The 21,029-nt window shown below is 39.9% G+C and overlaps 1 protein-coding gene across 1 annotated transcript in view; it reads left to right on the top strand.

Moving 5' to 3' along the window:
• The window catches only part of hydin (HYDIN axonemal central pair apparatus protein), a 1,560,590-nt gene that overhangs the window by 14,529 nt on the left and 1,525,032 nt on the right, over nt 1-21,029 (top strand). Inside the window, exon 2 of the mRNA XM_069900939.1 lies at nt 14,673-14,838. Coding sequence (XP_069757040.1) covers nt 14,704-14,838 — 135 coding nt within the window. The 5' untranslated portion in view covers nt 14,673-14,703. The remainder of the gene's footprint in view (nt 1-14,672; nt 14,839-21,029) is intronic.

Genomic DNA, 21,029 nt, shown 5'->3' with positions numbered 1-21,029 from the left:
GAGGAGGGTGCTAGTGGAGGCTGACTCTTTGGGTCTTTGGTCCTGGAAGAAGAGAAGTGCTTTTAGATCTGTGTGGGGGATGGAAGAATAAAGGTATTGGGCATCCTTCGTGAAAATGAGGTTCAGGAAATCTGGTCATTGAGGAGATGGAGGGTATGTGAGGTGTTGCAGATGTAGGTAGGGAGGGATTGGACAAAGGGAGAAAAGATAGAATCAAGGTAAGATGAAATTAGTTTGGTGGGGCAAAGGCAGGGTGGAACAATGAGGCTACCTGGATGGTTGGGTTTGTGTATCTTGGGTAAAAGGTAGAAATGGGCAGTACAAAAATGGGAGAGAAAGATTGGTGGTTGTGGGAGGGGAAGGTGACCAAAGGTGATGAGTTTGGAGATGGTGTTGGAGACAGTGGCTTGATGAGCCATGGTGGGGTCCTGTGGGAGGGGTTGATAGGTATCTGAGAGCTGTTGACTGGCCTCGGCGAGGTAAAGGTCAGTGCGCCAGACCATAACAACACCACCCTTATCTGCAGGTTTGATGGTGAGGTTGGGATTTTTGCAGAGAGAGTGGAGGGTAGAGCGTTCTGAGGAGATGAGATTGGATTACAAGAGGGGGCTGGTAAAATTGAGATGGTTGATGTCTCTGCAGCATTTGTAAATAAAAGGTCCAGAGCAGGCAGCTGGCCAGTACCTATTTCACATCAGGTAAGCAAATTGTTAATGGTTTCTCCTTTTATTTCGGTTTAGTGTTTTCATCATCTATAGTGTTTACATTCTGACACAAATTGTTCATGTATATATATATAACAAGCAACAATCCCTGAAATGTACCACAGGCTTCCAATCTCAAAAACAGCTCTCCACCATCACCATCTGTTTCTTTATACAATGCCAATTATTTGATCCAATTGGCCAATGTCTTCAATCTCCATAGGGACCTTGTCATAGATCTTAATGGAATTCACATGGACTATGTCAACTTCATTACTCTGATCATTTTTGTGAAAAATGCAATCAAATTGATTAGGCAGGATCCTCCCTTACAAAGTTGTATTATGTTTTGGGATTTTCTTGGATTTTATCTACATGTGATAATTTATACTTTTCTTTCTTTTCTTACTTTCTTTTTTAAGGAGTTTCTTGAACTTTCTTTGCTCAGGAAAGACCTCCTGATTTTCATTTTTATATATTGCCATATGCTTCAATTTTGTTCTTTAATCAAACTTTGAGATCCAGGATTTCTTGAACATTGCACTTTTCAAAGTTATGGGAACTAGTTGGTTCTGAGTTCTCATTGTTTCACATTTGAATAGTGTTCATATGTTGGATGGTCTTTCTTTGCCAGGTCCTGTCCTGTGATGTCAGAGAACATAGAAAAATACAGCACAGTGCAGGCCCTTTATCCCATGGTGTTGCGCCAACCTATATAAACCTTCTCTACCTCACACTCGTATCTCTGTATTTTTCTTGAATCCATGTGCCTGTCCACGAGTCTTTTAAATATCCCTCTAGTACCTGCATCTACCACCATCCCAGGCAAAACATTCCTGGCACCCACTACTCTCTGCTTAAAACAAAATACAACTTCCCCCTAAACTTTTCACACAATCACTGTAATAATGAAGTTGGGCCACTATGGCCAGTGGAGTTCCTGGAATTGAGCGTACGGTGCAGTATGCTCTGTCCACCAGTGGCTCTTTATCCAGTCTGAACGTCTCTTTTAATAAAGCTGATACTGCACTTTTACTCATGATTTTTGTTACTTTGGGAACCCCACTATTCCTCCTGTTATTTCTCTAAACTTTGCTTCAAAATCCTCACATCTATTTTCTAGCTTTATATCAGCGGTGAGAGTTTTAATTTTCTTTAGCTTTGAACTTTGAACGTTCTATCTTCCCAGCATTATCTTTAATTTCTCTCGATCTAGTGTCTGTGGATACTTTTTTGGCCACGAATTGCGTTTTTACAGTTTGAGGCACCGACTTAAGGGCAACTAATACGTATCCCTGTCTCTATTTTGATGGTCTCTACAATGTCTTTATGAAGTTCAGACAGCACTGCTAGCTTTGCCTGTTCTTCCTGCTCTGACAGTGAGGTTCCAGGGAGACAGGATAGGATCCAGTGAGGCTGAGGCGTTTGTCTGCCAGATAGGCCTCTGGTGCTGCTGCAGCTGTCTCTACCTTTAGACTTCTTGTTAGACATTTCAACACTTCAAAATCTATTCCTGTTACTTCAAAGCATTGCCAACTATAATCAAATGTTAAGACACTGCCTGGATTGCTGTTAAATAATACTTTATTAATATAATTTGTAGGAGCTCTGTAGTTGTGACTTGTTCCATTAACCGTTCTCTCGCCCCCTAAACTTTCCTCCCCCAACCTTAAACAGATGCCCTCTGGTATTTGCTGCTGTCACCCCAGGAAAAAGGCTGTCCACCTTATCTCGGCCTCTCATAATCTTTTAGACTTCTATTAAGTCAACACTTATCATTTTTTGCTCCAGAAAGAAAAACCCTAGGTCTGTCAACCTTCTCTTATGACTTGTTTTTTAATCGAAGAAACATCCTGTTAAATGTCCTCTGCACCCTCTCCAAGGCTTCCACATCCTTTCTGTAATGAGGAAACCAGAATTGAAATATTCTAAGTGCGGTTAAATCAGAATTCTATAGAGCTGCAACAAACATTACCTCATGGCTCTTGAACTCAATCCCCTGAAGCCATAAGCCTGCTTAACCACCTTATCAACCTGTGTGGCCACCTTGAGAGATCTATTGATTTGCATCCTAAGGTCACTGGGTTTTTCCGCACTATTAAGAATCCTGCCATTAACTATGCACTCCACCTTCAAGTTACAGACTTTCCAAAATGCATCTCTTCACACTTATCCAGATTGAAGTCCCACCTGCCACTTCTTCACCTTACTCTTAATCCTGTCTATCCTGTTGTAACCTTCTATGCTATCCACAACTCTTCCAATCTTTATCACCTGCAAACTTACTGACTCATCCCTTTACTTTGTCCAGGTCATTTATAAGAATCACAAAAAGCAAGGGTCCCAGAACAGATCATTGTGAACTCCACCAGTTCCAGACAAAATACATTCCATTTACTTTCTGCAGGTAAGTCAACTCTGAATCCACATAAGCAAGATTCCATGGATCCCATGCCTTGTGTCTTTTGGAATGAGATTACCCTGGGCGAACTTGTCAAATGCCTAAATAAAATCCATATCCACCACATCTTCTACCCTACCTTCATCAATTTCTTTTCCTCAAAAAAATTTAATTAGGCTCGTGAGGCACAACCTCATAAATCCATGCTATCTCTGAGAAAGCCATGCTTCTCTAAATCTGGTCCCGAAGAATCCTCTCTAAATGTTTTATCACCATTGATGTAAGACTCACTGATCTATCATTTCCACAATTTTCCCAATTATCACATTTTAAAGAAGGGGATTATGTTTGCCACTCCATCATCTTCTTCTACCTCCTCCATGGTCAGGGAGAACACAAAAATCAATGCCAATGCCCCAGCAATCTCTTTCTCACTTCCTGAAGTAACCTGGAGTGTATCTTGTTTGAATATTTTTTAAGTGGAGTTTTCCTTAATCCTACTTGCCAAGTACTCTTGTGCTCTCTTCTAGCTCTCATTAGTCCTTTAAATTCCTTCCAGGCTACCATATGATTCTCATGAGCTCCACCTGACTCTTGGTCCTAAATCTTGTGTATGCTTCCTTCCTCTTGACAAACTGTCTCACATCATTTGTCAACCATGGTTCTGTTACCCAGCCATTTTTTCCCTGTCTCAGAGGGACAAACCTGTCGAAACCCCATGCAAGTAGTCCCTAAACATCCTCCACTTTGCTTCTGTTTTCTCTCAGTATATCTGTTCCCAATGTACTCTCCCCAGTTCATGCATTAACCCATTGTAATTAGTCCTTCCCCAATTAAACATTTTACCATTTTGTCTACGCTTATCCTTGTTCATCACTATGCTAAAGGTTAAGGAGTTGTGGTCACTGTCACCAAAATGCTTCCCCACCAAGAGATCTGTCACCTGACCAGGTTAATTACCTAGTACTAGTTCCAATATGGCCTTGTCTCTAGTTTCAATATAGCCTCGTCTCTAGTCGGCTTGTCCACATACTACATCAGGAATCCTTCTTGGGACATTGAGCAAATTCTACCCCATAAGGTGCAGTAAGGAGGGGCTAATCAATATTAGGGAAGTTGAATTCTCTCACAACAATCATGTTATTTTTAAATAACCACTCCAAATTCTGCCTACCTATCTGGTACTCCATGTCCTGAGGGCTATTTGGGTGCCTATAGCTCAGGGGTGTCAAACTCAAATTCACGGAGGGCCAAAATTAAAAACTTGGACTAAGTCGAGGGCCGAACTAAATATTTATTGAAAATTTTCAACAACATCTGCATGTTTTCTCTTCTTTCAACATATGTAATGTTAAACTTTTTCTGATTAAAATAAATGTTTAATAATAGTTTTGGATAAACTCTTTCCAGAAGCATTAACAAATGAGAAATAAAATATTCAATAAATAATATTTCCCTATAGAGGATTTGTCAAATGTTGCTAGTGTGCTGTCGAATAGTAAAATCTGAGGGCTATTGAGAATTTGGGAGAATAACATGATTCCTGAAACAATCAAATGGGTGACTGATTGTGGGCATGAACTCTAGCAGGGTTATTTGCCATGCCCTTTTTCCATTGGTACAGATATCCTTTGATTTACACACTTTTCAAGTTTTATGCCTAATGAGCTTGTATCCAGGTGCAGGACCATTTTTAACCAGGAATATATTTATCACTGTGACATGAAACTATTGGAAGATCGTTTTATCCTGAGATTAAAGTTCATAATACTTACTCAGGCCTGTGTGCGGGAGGGCGGGGTTTGCGGGCGATCGGGTTGGACAACGACAGTGCGGGGGCATCGACTCTCGCTGCAGGGCGGCATCTCGACGGATCAGCTGCCCCGTCACCGTGAGTCGCGGGTCGGCCTGCGGCAGGGAGGGGGAGTGGGTAACGGTCCTGGCGAGGTCAGGCCCCCCCCTGAGTTTCTGCCGGACCCCTCTTGACCTGCTGAGTTTCTGCCGGACCCCCCTTGACCTACTGAGTTTCTGCCGGACCCCCCTTGACCTGCTGAGTTTCTGCCGGACCCCCCTTGACCTGCTGAGTTTCTGCCGGACCCCCCTTGACCTGCTGAGTTTCTCCTGGACCTCCCTTTACCTGCTGAGTTTCTCCCGGACCCCCTCCCCTTGACCTTCTGAGTTTCTCCCGGACCCCTCCCCCTTGACCTGCTGAGTTTCTCCCGGATCCCCCTTTGACCTGCTGAGTTTCTTCCAGATCCCCCTTTGACCTGCTGAGTTTCTCCCGGATCCCCCTTTGACCTGCTGAGTTTCTCCCGGATCCCCCTTTGACCTGCTGATTTTCACCCGAATCCCCCTTTGACCTGCTGAGTTTCTCCCGGACCCCCCTTGACCTTCTGAGTTTCTCCCGGACCCCCTTTTCTTTCCGTACCGGTGTCCCAGGACCTTTCCAGGGCAGTCTCCGCGCTCAGGACCGTGCTGGGATCCCGGTCAGCGGTGGAGGAGCAGGTGAGCGTGGCTAATCCCGATCCAGCCCACGCCACTCCCAAGATTGGTGGGGGGTTCCACCCTACCTGCCCGACCAGCCTCGCTCTCCACGTGTACTCCGGGCACCTGCCGCTGGTCCGGTGGGAACGCGCAGGGCGGCCGGCGGCCAGCGGCCGGCGCCCCCATCACCCGGCGGGGAGCCCCAATCTTCCCTCCGGCATCCCAACTCCATCTACAGCTCCAAGAAACACTGTGCCACTGGGGTTCCGGGCGCTGGGAAGCGGCCTTGGCTTCCCCTGACACCGGCCAGGCCGCACTGCGGTGGGGGGGGGGGGGTGGGCGGTGGGACATGACAGGGTGTTTATAAAACCACCCACCACTACTTTTTAAGGACCAGGATTTTTTTCTCTCTCTCTCACCCTGGGACACAGTGGTTACTGTGCATGCTGATACATGACCGCCCAGTGTGGGGCAAAGAGTTGTGGCAGCTGTTGTGGGATGCTTCCCACCACCGTGAGATAACTGTGTATCACGTTGATGCCCATACTAATGTGGCGACTAACATGCTAGTTGGGTCACCTGACCTCAATAGCACCAATCAGCTTCTTTCTGTTGAGTCTGTCCTTTTTAAATCTTTGCTGTCACTGTTCGGGTCATCAGACCTTGATTGCACCAATCTATTTCTGCTCATCTTTCTTATGGTCTTATATTTTAAACTAGTATAAAGAAGGCATAGTTAGATTTTTAACACTTATTTTTTTAACGTTTAATAATACAGATTTTTGTTTGGTCGGCTTGCATTTTAGTAAATGGTGAGGAAACTCAATGTGAACAGTTGCAGTCTGATGGTAAAGCTGTATCCAAAGTGCTTCTAGAGCAAGACATTCCAACGGTGATATGTTTCCAACTCAGGATACTGTGTGATCTGGAAGGGAACTTGTAACTGGTGGCCCTCCTACGTGCTTTCATAGAAGGGGGGTTATGAGCTGCGTAAAAGTATTACAAATGTAATAATAGTTATGATGTGACGCTGGTGAAGGCAGAAATATTTAGGATGGAGAAGGGTGTGCCCAACAGGTAAGCTGTTCTTTCCAAAAACATTTATTGCTAACTGAGCATTGTTTGACTGCCAATCATCTAAATAAGTGGAGGCCATTCATAACATGCACCTTATGTGTCATGGAATGACTTAGGATACTTGTGAAGTGAGACTGCAAAAGACCCTGCTTGAAGCCTGCCTCAGCCAAAATATTTTAGATGAATCTTAGAATGTTGATTCCAAGGTAATGCCTTTGAGCATCAAGGAATGTGTTTTTACCAATCATGCCTGAGCATAGTCTACACTTGGATGCAGCAAGTTTAGACACCTAATTATGCTGAGCCTCAGGTGATTTGAGCTCTTTTAAACACAACTGTCTTCCAGCCAATGGAGATGTTTCTGCATAATTCTTATTTTTTTTTTTTTTTTTTTTTAATTTTTTATTTTTCACACCATAAATCACAATAGCCATGATATACACTTTTTCTTTTCCACACATTTACAGTGACTTTTTCTCCCTCCCCCCTCCCTCCTCCCAAGCCACCCCCGCATCCCCCCCCCCCCTCTCATCCATTTTAGTTATACAATCTAGGTTGCATTAATTCAGTTAGACAATGTTGTCATTCAACAAAAATACACCAGAAATTCTACTGAGTCCATTCTTTTCTTCTCTTCTCCTTCCATCAACTTAGGTAATGTTTGTTCCCGGTAGGTTTTCGCTATTGTATTTAATGTAAGGCTCCCATACTTGTTCGAATATTTCAATATTATTTCTTAAACTATATGTTATTTTTTCTAATGGAATACATTTATTCATTTCTATATACCATTGTTGTATTTTCAAATTATCTTCCAATTTCCAGGTTGACATAATACATTTTTTTGCTACAGCTAGGGCTATCTTAACAAATCTTTTTTGTGCATCCTCCAAGTCAATTCCAAATTCTTTATTTTTTATGTTACTTAGGAGAAAGATCTCTGGATTCTTTGGTATATTGTTTTCTGTTATTTTATTTAATATCTGATTGAGATCATCCCAAAATTTTTCTACTCTCTCACATGTCCAGATTGCATGAATTGTTGTTCCCCTTTCTTTTTTACATCGAAAACATCTATCAGATACTGTTGGGTCCCATTTATTTAACTTTTGCGGTGTAATGTATAGTCTGTGTAACCAATTATATTGTATCATACGCAGCCTCGTATTTATTGTATTTCTCATCGTTCCAGAGCATAACTTCTCCCATGTTTCCTTTTTTATCTTTATATTTAAATCTTGTTCCCATTTTTGTTTAGTTTTACCATTTGTTTCCTCATTTTCCTTTTCTTGCAGTTTAATATACATATTTTTTATAAATCTTTTGATTAACATTGTATCTGTAATCACATATTCAAGGTTACTTCCCTCTGGTAAACTCATGTTGCTTCCTAATTTATCTTTCAAGTAGGATCTCAGTTGGTAATATGCCAGCGCTGTATCTCCCGTTATATTGTACTTATCTCTCATTTGTTCAAAGGATAAGAATCTACTTCCTGAAAAACAATTTTCTATTCTTTTAATCCCTTTTTTTTCCCATTTTCTAAAGGCAAGGTTGTCTATTGTAAAAGGGAGTAGCTTATTTTGCGTCAATATTAGTTTTGGTATTTGGTAATTTATTTTATTTCTTTCTACATGAATCTTCTTCCATATATTGAGGAGATGGTGTAATACTGGAGAAGTTCTATGTTGTACCAATTTTTCGTCCCATTTATATAATATGTGTTCAGGTATCTTTTCCCCTATTTTATCTAATTCTAGTCTCGTCGAGTCTGGTTTTTCCCTTGTTTGATAAAAATCTGATAGGTACCTTAATTGTGCGGCTCTATAATAATTTTTGAAGTTTGGCAATTGTAAGCCTCCTTGTTTATACCATTCTGTTAATTTGTCTAGTGCTATCCTCGGTTTCCCCCCTCTCCATAAAAATCTCCTTATTATTTTCTTTAACTCTTTGAAGAATTTTTCTGTCAGTTGTATTGGCAATGCCTGAAATAAGTATAGTATCCTTGGAAAAATGTTCATTTTAATACAGTTTATCCTTCCTATCAGTGTTAGTGGTAGCTCTTTCCAATGCTCTAAATCGTCCTGTAATTTTTTCATTAGTGGATTGTAATTGAGTTTATATAATTGGCCTAGATTTTTGTTTATTTGCACACCTAGGTATCTTATTGCCTGCGTTTGCCATCTGAATGGGGATTCCTCCTTAAATTTTGAGAAATCCGCGTTATTCATAGGCATTGCTTCACTTTTATTTACGTTTATCTTGTATCCCGACACTTCTCCATATTCCTTCAATTTCTTATATAGTTCTTTTATTGCTAGTTCTGGTTCTGTTAAGTACACTATCACATCATCCGCAAACAGACTGATTTTATATTCCCTGTCTTTTATTTTTATTCCTTTTATATTATTATCTCTTCTTATCGATTCTGCTAGTGGTTCTATAGCTAGCGCAAACAATAATGGTGATAGTGGGCATCCCTGCCGCGTTGACCTGCTTAAGTTAAATTGCTTTGATACATGTCCATTTACTGTCACTTTCGCTAACGGTCCCTTATATAATGCTTTAATCCAATTAATATACTTCTCTGGTAAACTGAATTTTTGCAATACTTTGAACAAGTAATTCCATTCTACTCTGTCGAAGGCCTTCTCTGCGTCTAAAGCAACTGCTACTGCCGGTGCTTTATTTCCTTCTACTGCATGAATTAAGTTAATAAATTTACAAATATTGTCTGTTGTGCGTCTTTTTTTGATAAATCCAGTTTGGTCTAAATTTACCATTTTCGGTACCTGTTCTGCTAATCTGTTCGCTAATAGTTTAGCTATTATCTTATAATCTGTGTTTAGCAAAGATATTGGTCTATATGACGCTGGTGAGAGTGGATCTTTCCCTTGTTTTAGTATCACTGTAATTATTGCTGTTTTACATGAATCTGGTAAGTTTTGTGTCTCATCAATCTGGTTGATTACATCCAGGAGGGGCGGTATTATTAGGTCTTTAAATGTTTTGTAGAATTCTATTGGGAGTCCATCCTCTCCTGGTGTCTTATTATTTGGTAAATTTTTTATTATCTCTTGTATTTCTACTGTTCCAAATGGTTCTGTTAATTTATTTTGTTCCTCTATTTGTAGTTTTGGTAGTTCAATTTTAGTCAAAAATTCATCTATTTTCCCTTCTTTCCCTTCGTTTTCGGTTCGGTATAATTGTTCATAGAATTCTCTAAAGTTTTCCTTAATTTCTTTTGGATTATATGTAATTTGTTTGTCTTTTTTCCTTGTTGCCAATACCATTTTCTTAGTTTGCTCTGTCTTAAGCTGCCATGCTAGGATTTTGTGTGTTTTTTCCCCTAGTTCATAATATTTCTGTTTTGTCTTCATTATATTCTTCTCCACCTTATATGTTTGTAATGTTTCATATTTTATTTTTTTATCCGCCAATTCTCTTCTTTTGGTTGTATCTTCCTTTATTGCTAATTTTTTTTCTATGTTTATTATTTCCCTTTCCAACTGCTCTGTTTCCTGATTATAGTCCTTCTTCATCTTGGTTGCATAACTTATTATTTGCCCTCTAATGAATGCTTTCATTGCGTCCCATAGTATAAACCTATCTTCCACAGATTCCGTATTTACTTCAAAGTACATTTTTAATTGTTTTTCAATAAATTCTCTAAAATCCTGTCTTTTAAGTAGCATGGGGTTTAATCTCCATCTATACATTCTTGGAGGGATGTCTTCTAGCTCTATTGCCAGTAACAGGGGTGAGTGGTCCGATAATAGTCTAGCTTTATATTCCGTTTTCCTAACTCTCCCTTGTATGTGGGCTGATAACAGGAATAGGTCTATCCTTGAGTATGTTTTATGTCTAGTCGAGTAGTATGAGTATTCCTTTTCTTTTGGGTTTTGTTTCCTCCATATGTCCACAAGTTTCATTTCTTGCATTGATTTATTTATAAATTTGGTTACTTTGTTCTTCCTGTTAATTTTTTTCCCCGTTTTATCCATATTTGGATCCAAATTCAGATTGAAATCCCCTCCTATTAGTATGTTCCCTTGCGTATTAGCTACCTTCAAAAAGATATCTTGCATAAACTTTTGATCTTCTTCGTTAGGTGAATATATATTAAGTAGATTCCAAAGCTCTGAATATATCTGACATTTTATCATAACATATCTCCCTGCTGGATCTATTATTTCCTCTTCTATTTTAAATGGCACATTTTTGCTAATTAATATAGCCACTCCTCTTGCTTTTGAATTATACGATGCTGCTGTTACATGTCCTACCCAATCTCTCTTTAATTTCTTGTGCTCCAATTCAGTTAAATGTGTTTCTTGGACAAATGCTATATCTATTTTTTCCTTTTTCAGTAAATTTAGTAGTTTCTTCCTTTTAATTTGGTTATGTATTCCATTAATATTTAGAGTCATATAGTTCAGCGTAGCCATTTTATATTTTGTTTATCTTCTCTTTCCGTTTTTCCATCATTACCTTTCCTCCTTTTCCATTTCTGTTTTCTTATTTTCAACTCTTTACCAGACAACATTCCTACAACATCCAACATTTTCCTTATTCTCCTATTTCTATCTTCTTTATCCCCAATCTCCCCTTCCCCTCCTGAGTTGCCCTTTATCCCTTGTCGGACAACCACATCTCCCCTCTCCATTTGGATTTGCGAATCCACTCGCAAGCGTCAACTGATTTTGCAGTGACCGCTCTTTTCCCCCCACCCAGCCCCCCCCAGAAAAGATTTCGTTTTTTATATGTCACAAAGGTTACTCTTTTAGTTCCCTCCTTATTCTCTCTATTCCATTACCTTCCCTTGTTAATTCTTGTCTATACTTTCTATGTTTTCCTCTACTTACAGATACTTTCACATATGCCCATTGTCTCTATTCACTCTTATACCTCTTTACCCGCATACATATCAATCGTGGTCATTTTTACCCTCCTTACCCGTCTTCATCCCTCAGTCTATTTTTGTCTTTACCCACATACATATCAATCGTGATAATTTTTGCTCTCATTACCCGTCTTCATCCCTCAGTCTATTTTTGTAATTGTTCTGCAAATTTTCGTGCTTCTTCTGGATCCGAGAATAGTCTGTTTTGTTGTCCTGGGATAAATATTTTCAATACCGCAGGATGCTTCAGTGTAAATTTATATCCTTTCTTCCATAAAATCGCTTTTGCTGCATTGAACTCTTTTCTCTTCTTTAGGAGTTCAAAGCTTATATCTGGATAAATGAAGATTTTTTGCCCTTTATACTCCAGTGGTTTGTTGCCCTCTCTTACTTTTTCCATTGTCTTCTCCAGTACCTTTTCTCTTGTAGTATATCTTAGGAATTTTACTACAATAGATCTTGGTTTTTGTTGTGGTTGTGGTTTAGGGGCCAATGCTCTATGTGCCCTTTCTATTTCCATTTCTTGCTGTAGTTCTGGACATCCTAGGGCCTTAGGGATCCATTCTTTTATAAACTCCCTCATATTCTTGCCTTCTACATCTTCCTTGAGGCCCACTATCTTTATGTTATTTCTTCTGTTATAATTTTCCATTATATCTATTTTTTGGGCTAGTAATTCTTGTGTCTCTTTAGTTTTTTTATTAGATTCCTCCAATTTCTTTTTTAAGTCTTCTACCTCCATTTCTGCTGCTATTGCCCGTTCTTCCATCTTGTCCATTTTTTTCCCCATTTCTGTTAAGGTCATATCCATTTTATTTATTTTCTTTTCTGTGTTGTTTATTCTTCTTCTTAAATCATTGAATTCCTGTGTTTGCCATTCTTTAAATGACTCCATGTATCCTCTAACAAGAGCAAGTACCTCCTTTACCTTGCCTATCTTTTCTTCTTCTATTTCCCTGTACTCTTCCTCTTCCTCTTCTTCTTCCTCTAGGTTGACCATCTGTTGTTTCTTTGCTGCCCTTTCCTCCTCTTCTTTCTTGTTTCTATTGTCTTCTGTGGTCTCTTCTTGCTGCAGGTGTTCTGCAGCTGTCGTTGCCGGCTGTGGAGATCGACTCCCCAGCTGGTCCCCCCTCCCGTCGGTGTGTTTTTTTGTATGCGCATCGCGCATGCGCGAGGAGTCGCGCATGCGCGGTTGCGCATTTTTACTCGGCTCTGTGAGCCATTGTTGTAGTTCTCTTTCTACCGACCTGAGGTAGTGGGGTCTTCTCTCCACAGCGGGCTTCTTCGGACAGGTAAGGCCTTCACCTTTTTCCTCCGTTGTCTTCTCTTCCTCTCTTCTTTCCGTTGATTTTGATTTTTCTCCTTTTGTCTCCATCTTCTTTCCACCTTTATACTCACTTTTCTTTAACTTGTATTTCTGTGCCTTTGTATTTTCTCTTGTTTTTCCCGACTTTTCTGGAGAGGGCTGGAGTTCACCGTCCGGCCACTACTCCATCACGTGACTCCTCCTGCATAATTCTTATTGACTCCAGGTTTTGCAGTGGGTCCTTGATGCCACATCTGGACGAATGTTCTGTTGCTGACCTTAATGTTACTTCTCGAATTTAGCACTTTTTATTCATGTTTGGACCAAGGTTGTAAAGAGTACTGGTACACAATTTATCAACACCACAGCCAGAATATCATCAAATCCCATAAACATTTCCTAATGTTGTAGAAAGTGAAATGAATTAACTGAAGACTTCAGAGGAAGGCTGAGATAAATCATTCATGCTGAAGGTTTCAATTGATTTGGCCTTGTCTTTAACACTCGCCTGCTAGGCTGGCTTTTTTAAAATTTAAATTTCTTATAGAATCTAAATGAAGCTCTTAAGTGATGGTGATAAAGTTGGGCAAATGAACAAAGACATTTGTATCAGTGCGTATATTTTGACTTTAACAAAATTTATCAAAATAAATCTATCTGAAATGGTGACTGATCATTTCTACCCATGGATGCTGCCTGATCTGCTGAGTTCCTCATTGTTGAATTCTGTATTGACAATGAGAAAGGATGCAGCAAAAACTTTTTGTTATGCTACTATTCTGAGGAAATACAAATCTGAAGAAAGGCTTGAGATATTCTTCATTCATTAGTTCAATGCTCATGAAACATATAATTATCTGTAAAAGTTGATGGACAAAGTTAATATAATCAGCCAAGGAGACAAAATACAAGAGGTGTAATTTATTCAATTGGGTGTGGGTGTGGAGCCCCAGATTTGACTTCCAAGGTTAGTGGCTGAGGCAGAAACAGTGTTTTCCATGAGAATTAATTTTGATGTTATTTCAAAGGCATTGAGGAGTTTGAGGAAGTACAATGAGAAAATTTGATTGTGTGGAAGGAAATATTGTGGTTTGCTCCAATGTTGTAACTTGTTCAATAATACAGATTGTTGTATTATTTATGAAGATTTTGATAAAGAAGTAGTGATAAAGAATTAGAGAGCCACTAACAAAGGATCATAGTTATTTTTCATATGTGAACATTTTGGGATATTTTGATGAAGAATAGTTGAAATAGAATCTAATGAAACTTTTAAAGGGTAAACCTTCAAAGTCAGACAGAGGGATTAATTTTGGATTCTTTGAGGTAAGAGGGACAGTTGGAAAAGGCCTTGTGACTTCCAGCTGGGCTGTAAATATTTATGACTTTGAAAAGGCCAGAGAAGAGACTGTCATCGCTGCTGATCCATGGTCTGATGGATTGTAGCAATTTAAATGGAGAGAAGGACTGTTCTTCGTTGTTTGAAATCTTGCTGGTATCCAGCAGGCTGAGCTCCTGGAGAACGATGCAAATCCATTCAGCAGCCATGCTGAATATGCATCAGTTTATAACAATTTATTGTGGATTCTTGATTAAATATTTCTGTCCACAACTGGCTTCCTTTTGGGAGAGAAATACACAGCAATTACCATGATCAGCTAGCAGCTTTAGTGGAGGCGGCCAAAAGGTATCTCTGATCTGGCACCAGTGAAGGGAAACACCACATAATGATTCCAATTGTTGTATTACATGGTAATTAACTTTTAGTGTGGGTAACTTCATTTTGTACTCTCACAGCAAAACTGATCATTTGTGAAGTGAGAGCAAAATGGCTACAGACGGCGGTGAACCAACTGATCAAGCCTTGAAAGGCACCTTTGACAAGTTGCCAGATGGATTTAAAGGCACAGTGGTGGAACCTGTCAATCCAAAGCTGATCAAAAAGAAGATAACAAATCTTAAGGTATGATTAAATGTGAGCACTTGTTCCTGGTCAAAAAGTGCATGTGATCACTGTGATGTTTCTTTTATTGTAATAAAGAAACTTGTGCTTTTTATGATAACTATACTTTATTTGCAAAAGTTTTCATGACTCGTGGAGGTATCCATTTTTAATCTACTCTGAGCCGCAACAACTCATTGGCTCCCTCTAGAGGTCATGGTTATCACTAGCACCCTTATCATTAGCATCCCCTTTTCTTGAGAAGTTAATCTAACAACATGACACACTAATACAGTATTAATTTCAATTTAAAGTTCAACACAAACATCAGTGGCACAAACTTTGTAAGCATGCTGATTTTTTTCCTTTATAGATTCAGTCTGTCAGGTGCTTTGAAAACTCGTGTGGATCTTCTTAACATAGATGTTTGTCAGCTCTGCTGGTCCACTACTGTCTAGCATTGGTTGTGTTTCCTCTGTTGCTGTGCAGGCTGCATCCTCTGTATTTGTCTGTTCCTGTAGTGTCTCTTGTGTTTTCAGGAGGCTCTTTCGAATCCTCCTCAGTATTTGAACGTCCTCTTTTCTGACAGTGTAGGATCTTAGATTTACTTCATCCAGAACAGTTGCCTTGTACTAAGTGTTGGAATTTCTGAGTCTCACTGTGTCATATTGTGCCAGTGGCCATAAAGGGTTTTGTTGACTTTTCATTGTTTGCCTTTGTCTCCATTGAAATGCTTTTGTTTCCATTTGACATCCTCGACATCTCTGTTCTTGTTTGGGCCTGCAGAGTAGGGAGGCGTGGTGCACTGTCTACATCCTATTGGAAACTCTGCAGGTGACATGCCATGTTCAAGTGCGAAACGAACTCAGTAGAGCTAGATATGGATCTGTGTTTTCTTGATCAATTGTTTGAGTATGTGAACTCCTTTTTCTTCTTTACTGTTTGACTGGATGCAGAGGACTTGAAGTCATGTCGGAAGTCAGACTCTTCAAATATCGTCACTGCAGACAATTTGAGGAATTCGATGTCTGGCAAAGATTGATTTCACATATTTGATCACACAAGCAGCAGATGTATTAGGAAGCAGCGCAATCTCTGGATAGTTCAATAGATAGTCAATAACCATTAAGTAATTATTTCCATCTATGTAGAACTATGTCCCAACTTTCTTCCATTATTTTGCTGGTAAGTCAATTTATTATCATGGGTTCCTCTGTCTGCTTTATGTGATGTTTCAAACAGGTCTCACAGCTTGAAACCTCCTGTGAATGTCAATGTTTATCCCTGGACAATAAACAGCAATTCTGGCCCTCCTCTTGCATTTTTCCATTCCAAGGTATTTCTTGCGCACGCTTGTCAACATCTCTTGTTGCAGTGGTTGTGGAATGATAATTCTGCTCTGTCTGAGTAGAAGCCCATTGACAACACTCAACTCAGCTCTGATGCTGTAGTATGGCTGTCATTCACCTCTAGGCCATCCTTCATTCAGCTTTTTTTTGACCTCCTGTAGAACGATGTCCTTCTCTGTTAGAGTTGTGATCTGCTTGGATTTTATGTCAGATACGGGAGGAGATTCAGTGATCAGATTCACATGGAGAGTCACATCTGTCTCTTGTGGAACTCTCATTGTGTGCTTCACTCTGTTGTTGCCCTGGTTAACTTATCACCTAACACAATAAGTTTCCCTGGTGACTAGGCTTAAGTTTTCATATGCTTTATCACCAAGCAGTGAATCATGTCCATCTGGGACATCGCCACCTGGCCCACCCATCACCTCTTTAATTTTAAATGCTCTTGTTCTGTAAGGTGGGTCTCCTGCAAAAATGTTATATCTACCTGCATCTTTTTTAGGTGAGCCAAGACTCTCATTCTCTTCATCTTTCTGTTTATCCCATTTACATTAATGCTTAAAAACTTAGTTGACTTGTCCATTATTTTTGACCCCCCCACTCCATTATATCCATCCTTCTCCTTCTTGTCTCCGGGATTTGACCTTGGTCCTGATTTTCTTCCTAGATCTTTGGCACAGGCGATCGTACTCCAAACAAAAACTAACACAGTTAATCTATTCCAAAACCAAACAAAACAAACTTACCAGGAAAAAAATCTTTTTCCTTTCCCCCTCTTTCCCTGGCCTGATGTCTCCGAAGCCCCAGACCCATCCTCCTCTCGCCTCTTACCAGGTAAGAGTTCACTTTACCTGGCTCCTGTCTTCCTGGCCTGTGGACTCCATCTCACTGCCACCGCTGATGTCTGACTCCCTGGGTCCTGCTCCTGGTTTCTCTCCATTGCTACCATCGCTGCCGTCCCAACCTTGGCCTGGTTCTGCCTCCCTCGTGCCTCCTCCTCTGCCACTGCTGATGTCCGACTCCCTGTTTCCCTCTGCTGCTGTCATCACTAACTGGCTTCGTTGCCCTCGTGCCTCCACTTCTCTTGCCGCCACAGGTGTTGACAGCTCTTCCCTCTCCCTCTCGGCCCAGGTCTCCCTACCTTGAGCCTTAAACACTAAGTCCATATCTGTGCCATCTTCTCCATCGCTGCCCGATCTCCTCCTTGCGCTGCTAACACTCCTGTGCCTGACAGCACTCCTGACTCCATGGCTGGCATCTTTGTTGAGCACTTTCCTGGGCTAGCCTTCCACAGACTGCCCTCTCTCACCTCCTCCCGTGTGCTCTCCTCCTGATGGGATTCCTGTTATGATGCCAGCATTTTGGCTGTTGCCATCTTCAGGCTCTGGGTAGACCCCTCTTCAGCTTCACCCTCTCTGCCATGAGGTAAGCTTTTGTTATCTTCTCTTATTGTATGCTTTTTATCTCATTCTTTTATCTCTTTACAATTGTATAAATTGTCTTTCTTTTGTGGGTTCCTATGAGGGATTTCTACCACTATGCCACCATTTTGCCCTCCTCAAAAATTACAGGAGTTGATCATCTTGCTGGAGTAAGGACCACAGTTGATAAATGGTGATAGAGTAAAATCCTGAAATATCATTCAGATGCCTTTAGCCCCATTTTCTGCACTGATGATGTTAGTATTTAATTGCTCCTTTTGTATTAATAGGATGTTCACATAACATCTACAATAAGATGATATAATACCAATACACCCTGTTTTTCTATTTCTCATGTTTACTCTCATGGTTTAGTTCCTTTCTTTCTTTATTTTTTCCACTTCTTTGTTGCTTCTGAATTTATCTCACTCTGTACCTGCTGGTAACTTTTTCCAGCTTGGGTGTTTTCTTTTTCAACTGATTACTCATTTTCACTCCCTTCATTGGACATGGTTGATTCATCCCTCAAAATATTTCCTCCTTAATGGGATTCACCTTGGCTGTGTGTCATGAATTAAATGTTTGCAACTTGCATGCCTGCTATTGTTCCTGCTAGTTTGTTTCCTTTCAAGTTCGAGTTTATTGTCATCTGTTTGTAAAAGTATGTCCCAACAGTATTCTCTGGTCTTCAGTACAAATACATACAAAACATCTGGACAATACACACTGTCAGACAAATGAGACTTATGCAGTATGTATACAAAATAAATATTTCTTCATAAATAGTAGAGTCTTGGAGGTTTGTGTGAGAAGTTAATTCCACTCATCCAGCAGAGTCACTGCCCGTGGGAAGAAGCTGTTTCTCAGTCTGGTGGCTCTGGCTCTGACAGGAATAGCTGAAAGATGCTGGGTGGCAGGGGTCCACAACTTCTTCTCATAACCTGTTTTCTCCAACTATTTCCACCACATTCATTCTGTCTTCTATAGTGAGGACAAATACAATATATTTGTTTAGTACCTCATCAATTTCTCTTTTCCTATTAGATTTTTTTCCCGCCTTTAAGGGGTCTGGGAGTATTTTTGTTAATCTTTCCCTTTGTATATTCATGGCAGTATTGTTAATTTTAGAAATTGGATTGGAAAAAAGTAAGTTGCTGATATTTTGAAGTACAAATTGTGAATAAAAATGTTTACACATGTATTAAAGGGGTTGTGCCCCTTTCCAGCAGAAGCCTTGCCCATTGTTAATTTGGGTTGGGCACTACTTGTCATGATTCTTCCTGGTGCTAATGTCACATTCCCACTATGTGGTACACTTATCGATATAAGTTAGATCAATAGATTGTGACCTATGGTGTTGTACAGCTGTTGCTGGCCTTGCACACTCATTTGGGATAAACCGAAAAGCACATTTTGCTGTAAATCAAGAACTGCATGTGATTTAAAGGATCTTTGGTGCAGAGCCCACCTCACTGACAAAAGACAAAGGAGGAAAAACCCAACACCCAACCCCAACCCACCAATTTTCCCTTGCAACCGCTGCATCTGTGCTTGCCTGTCCCGCATCGGACTTGTCAGCCACAAACGAGCCTGCAGCTGACGTGGACATTACCCCTCCATAAATCTTCGTCCACGAAGCCAAGCCAAAGAAGAAAAAAGATGCAATGTTCATTTTATTCTGCCATATAGCTCATTAAGTGTTCATTTTTTTTTGCAGACTGGAAGTATTGATGTGGACTGTGGTACCAGATGCTGTGATTAATTTGCCTCAATGATATTTGTGGCAGTGAACCGTTCACAGCACAGGGACTGCTCCCCAGTGTGAGGGTCCTGTGCCATTTAACTCTTAGCAATCAATCCCTCTAATTTTTTTTTCATGTTCTCCTCTCTTTATTTTCTCTTGCTCCTCAATTTGTCCCTTTCCTCTCCATTGTTTTGCCTTCTCTTCCCAGACCAATACAGTCTGTGACAATTTTTAAAACTTCCTTTTTTTCTACTTGATTCTATGATACATTTCTCTTGGAAACCATTACAAATAATTTGGCAACTCTTATTCCTAGCCACTATTTGCTAATTTGACTTTCCTAGTCTAAGTGAAAAATTTAAGTCTTCTGGTATTTGTACTTTGTTTTGTACAAGCATTTCCTTCATTTAATAGTGCATTATTATTGCTGTTGCTGGCTCCATAAATTCTTCCTATAAACTCTACGTTGTGTCTTAATCCATGCTAACTCTGCCTCATGTCAATGTTATTCCCCAGTATTATCTGAGCAACAACAGTGGACTGTCCACTATTGTCTGAATTTAAATTTTCTCTAGGTTCCTCAAACTCTCTCTGCAGCATTTCACTCAAAGTTCTGCTTGTTTTCAATAAGAGTACTTTGGACCACCACGTCTATACTGACCATCAAGTGCTGATCTTTACAAATCCCATTTATCAGCACTTTGTCCACAGCCTTCTCTGACTGCAATTTAAGAGCATATTTGACATTTAAATGTTATGAATGTGCTTGCCTTTGTCACCATCATAGCCAATTCATTCCAGATTCACTGAGGTTGCTCTGTCCTCAATGCTCTTTTGACTCTAATTCTGTGGTAGAAAATATATTAGAAAAAAAATCTGAGGGACAAGATTAATTTACAGTTGAAATGGCAGGGATTAAACCAAAACTATCAGCTACCTCTCTAAACTTTAACTTCATTCACAGTGTAAAGTCAAACCTTGTTAGTCCTCTCAAAATGCATCACCTTGCAACAGGACTAAATTGTGTCTGCTATTGCTCTGGTCACTTTACTAAATGATCATTCCTGTGCCCCAAGACTATCTTCCTCACTATTAATAACAGCTGATTTTGAGTCATCCACAATCTTTCTAATTGCATCTTATACTTATCCAAATTTTCAGTGTCTATAACTAGTAGGTAAGATCCCAGCATCAACTACTGTGGTGTATCATGTTCATGGGCTTCCAATTACAGAAACAACCTTCCACCATCACACTCTACTTCCTATCATCAAGCTAATTTTGGATCCATTTTGACCTGGGATCCCATAATTATCTCCCATAATTCAAATCTTTTGGACTTATCTCCCATGTGGGACCTTGTCAAAGTCTTTTCTGATGCCCATGTAGACTACATCAATCATACCGGCTTCACCAATACATTTTGTTACTTCTGGAAAAGTTCATTCAAATTAGAGAGGATTGTTTAAATTAGAGAGGTATCTGATAATTTTGGATTAATCCCTACCATTTCAACTGTAAATTAATCTTGTCCTTCATATTTTTTTCTGATATATTTCTCCCACAGATATTAAACTTGTAGGTCTCTGATGCCTATCTTGGCTTAGATGAAACATTTGCTGTCCTCCAGTCATCTGGCCCTTGTGTGACCAACAAAGATTTAAAAAATCTCTATCAAAGTACTTGATTTGGAACAGA

Source organism: Narcine bancroftii, chromosome 10 (assembly GCF_036971445.1).
Source record: "Narcine bancroftii isolate sNarBan1 chromosome 10, sNarBan1.hap1, whole genome shotgun sequence".
NCBI lineage: Eukaryota > Metazoa > Chordata > Chondrichthyes > Torpediniformes > Narcinidae > Narcine > Narcine bancroftii.
This window is presented reverse-complemented; position numbering and strand designations above follow the sequence as displayed.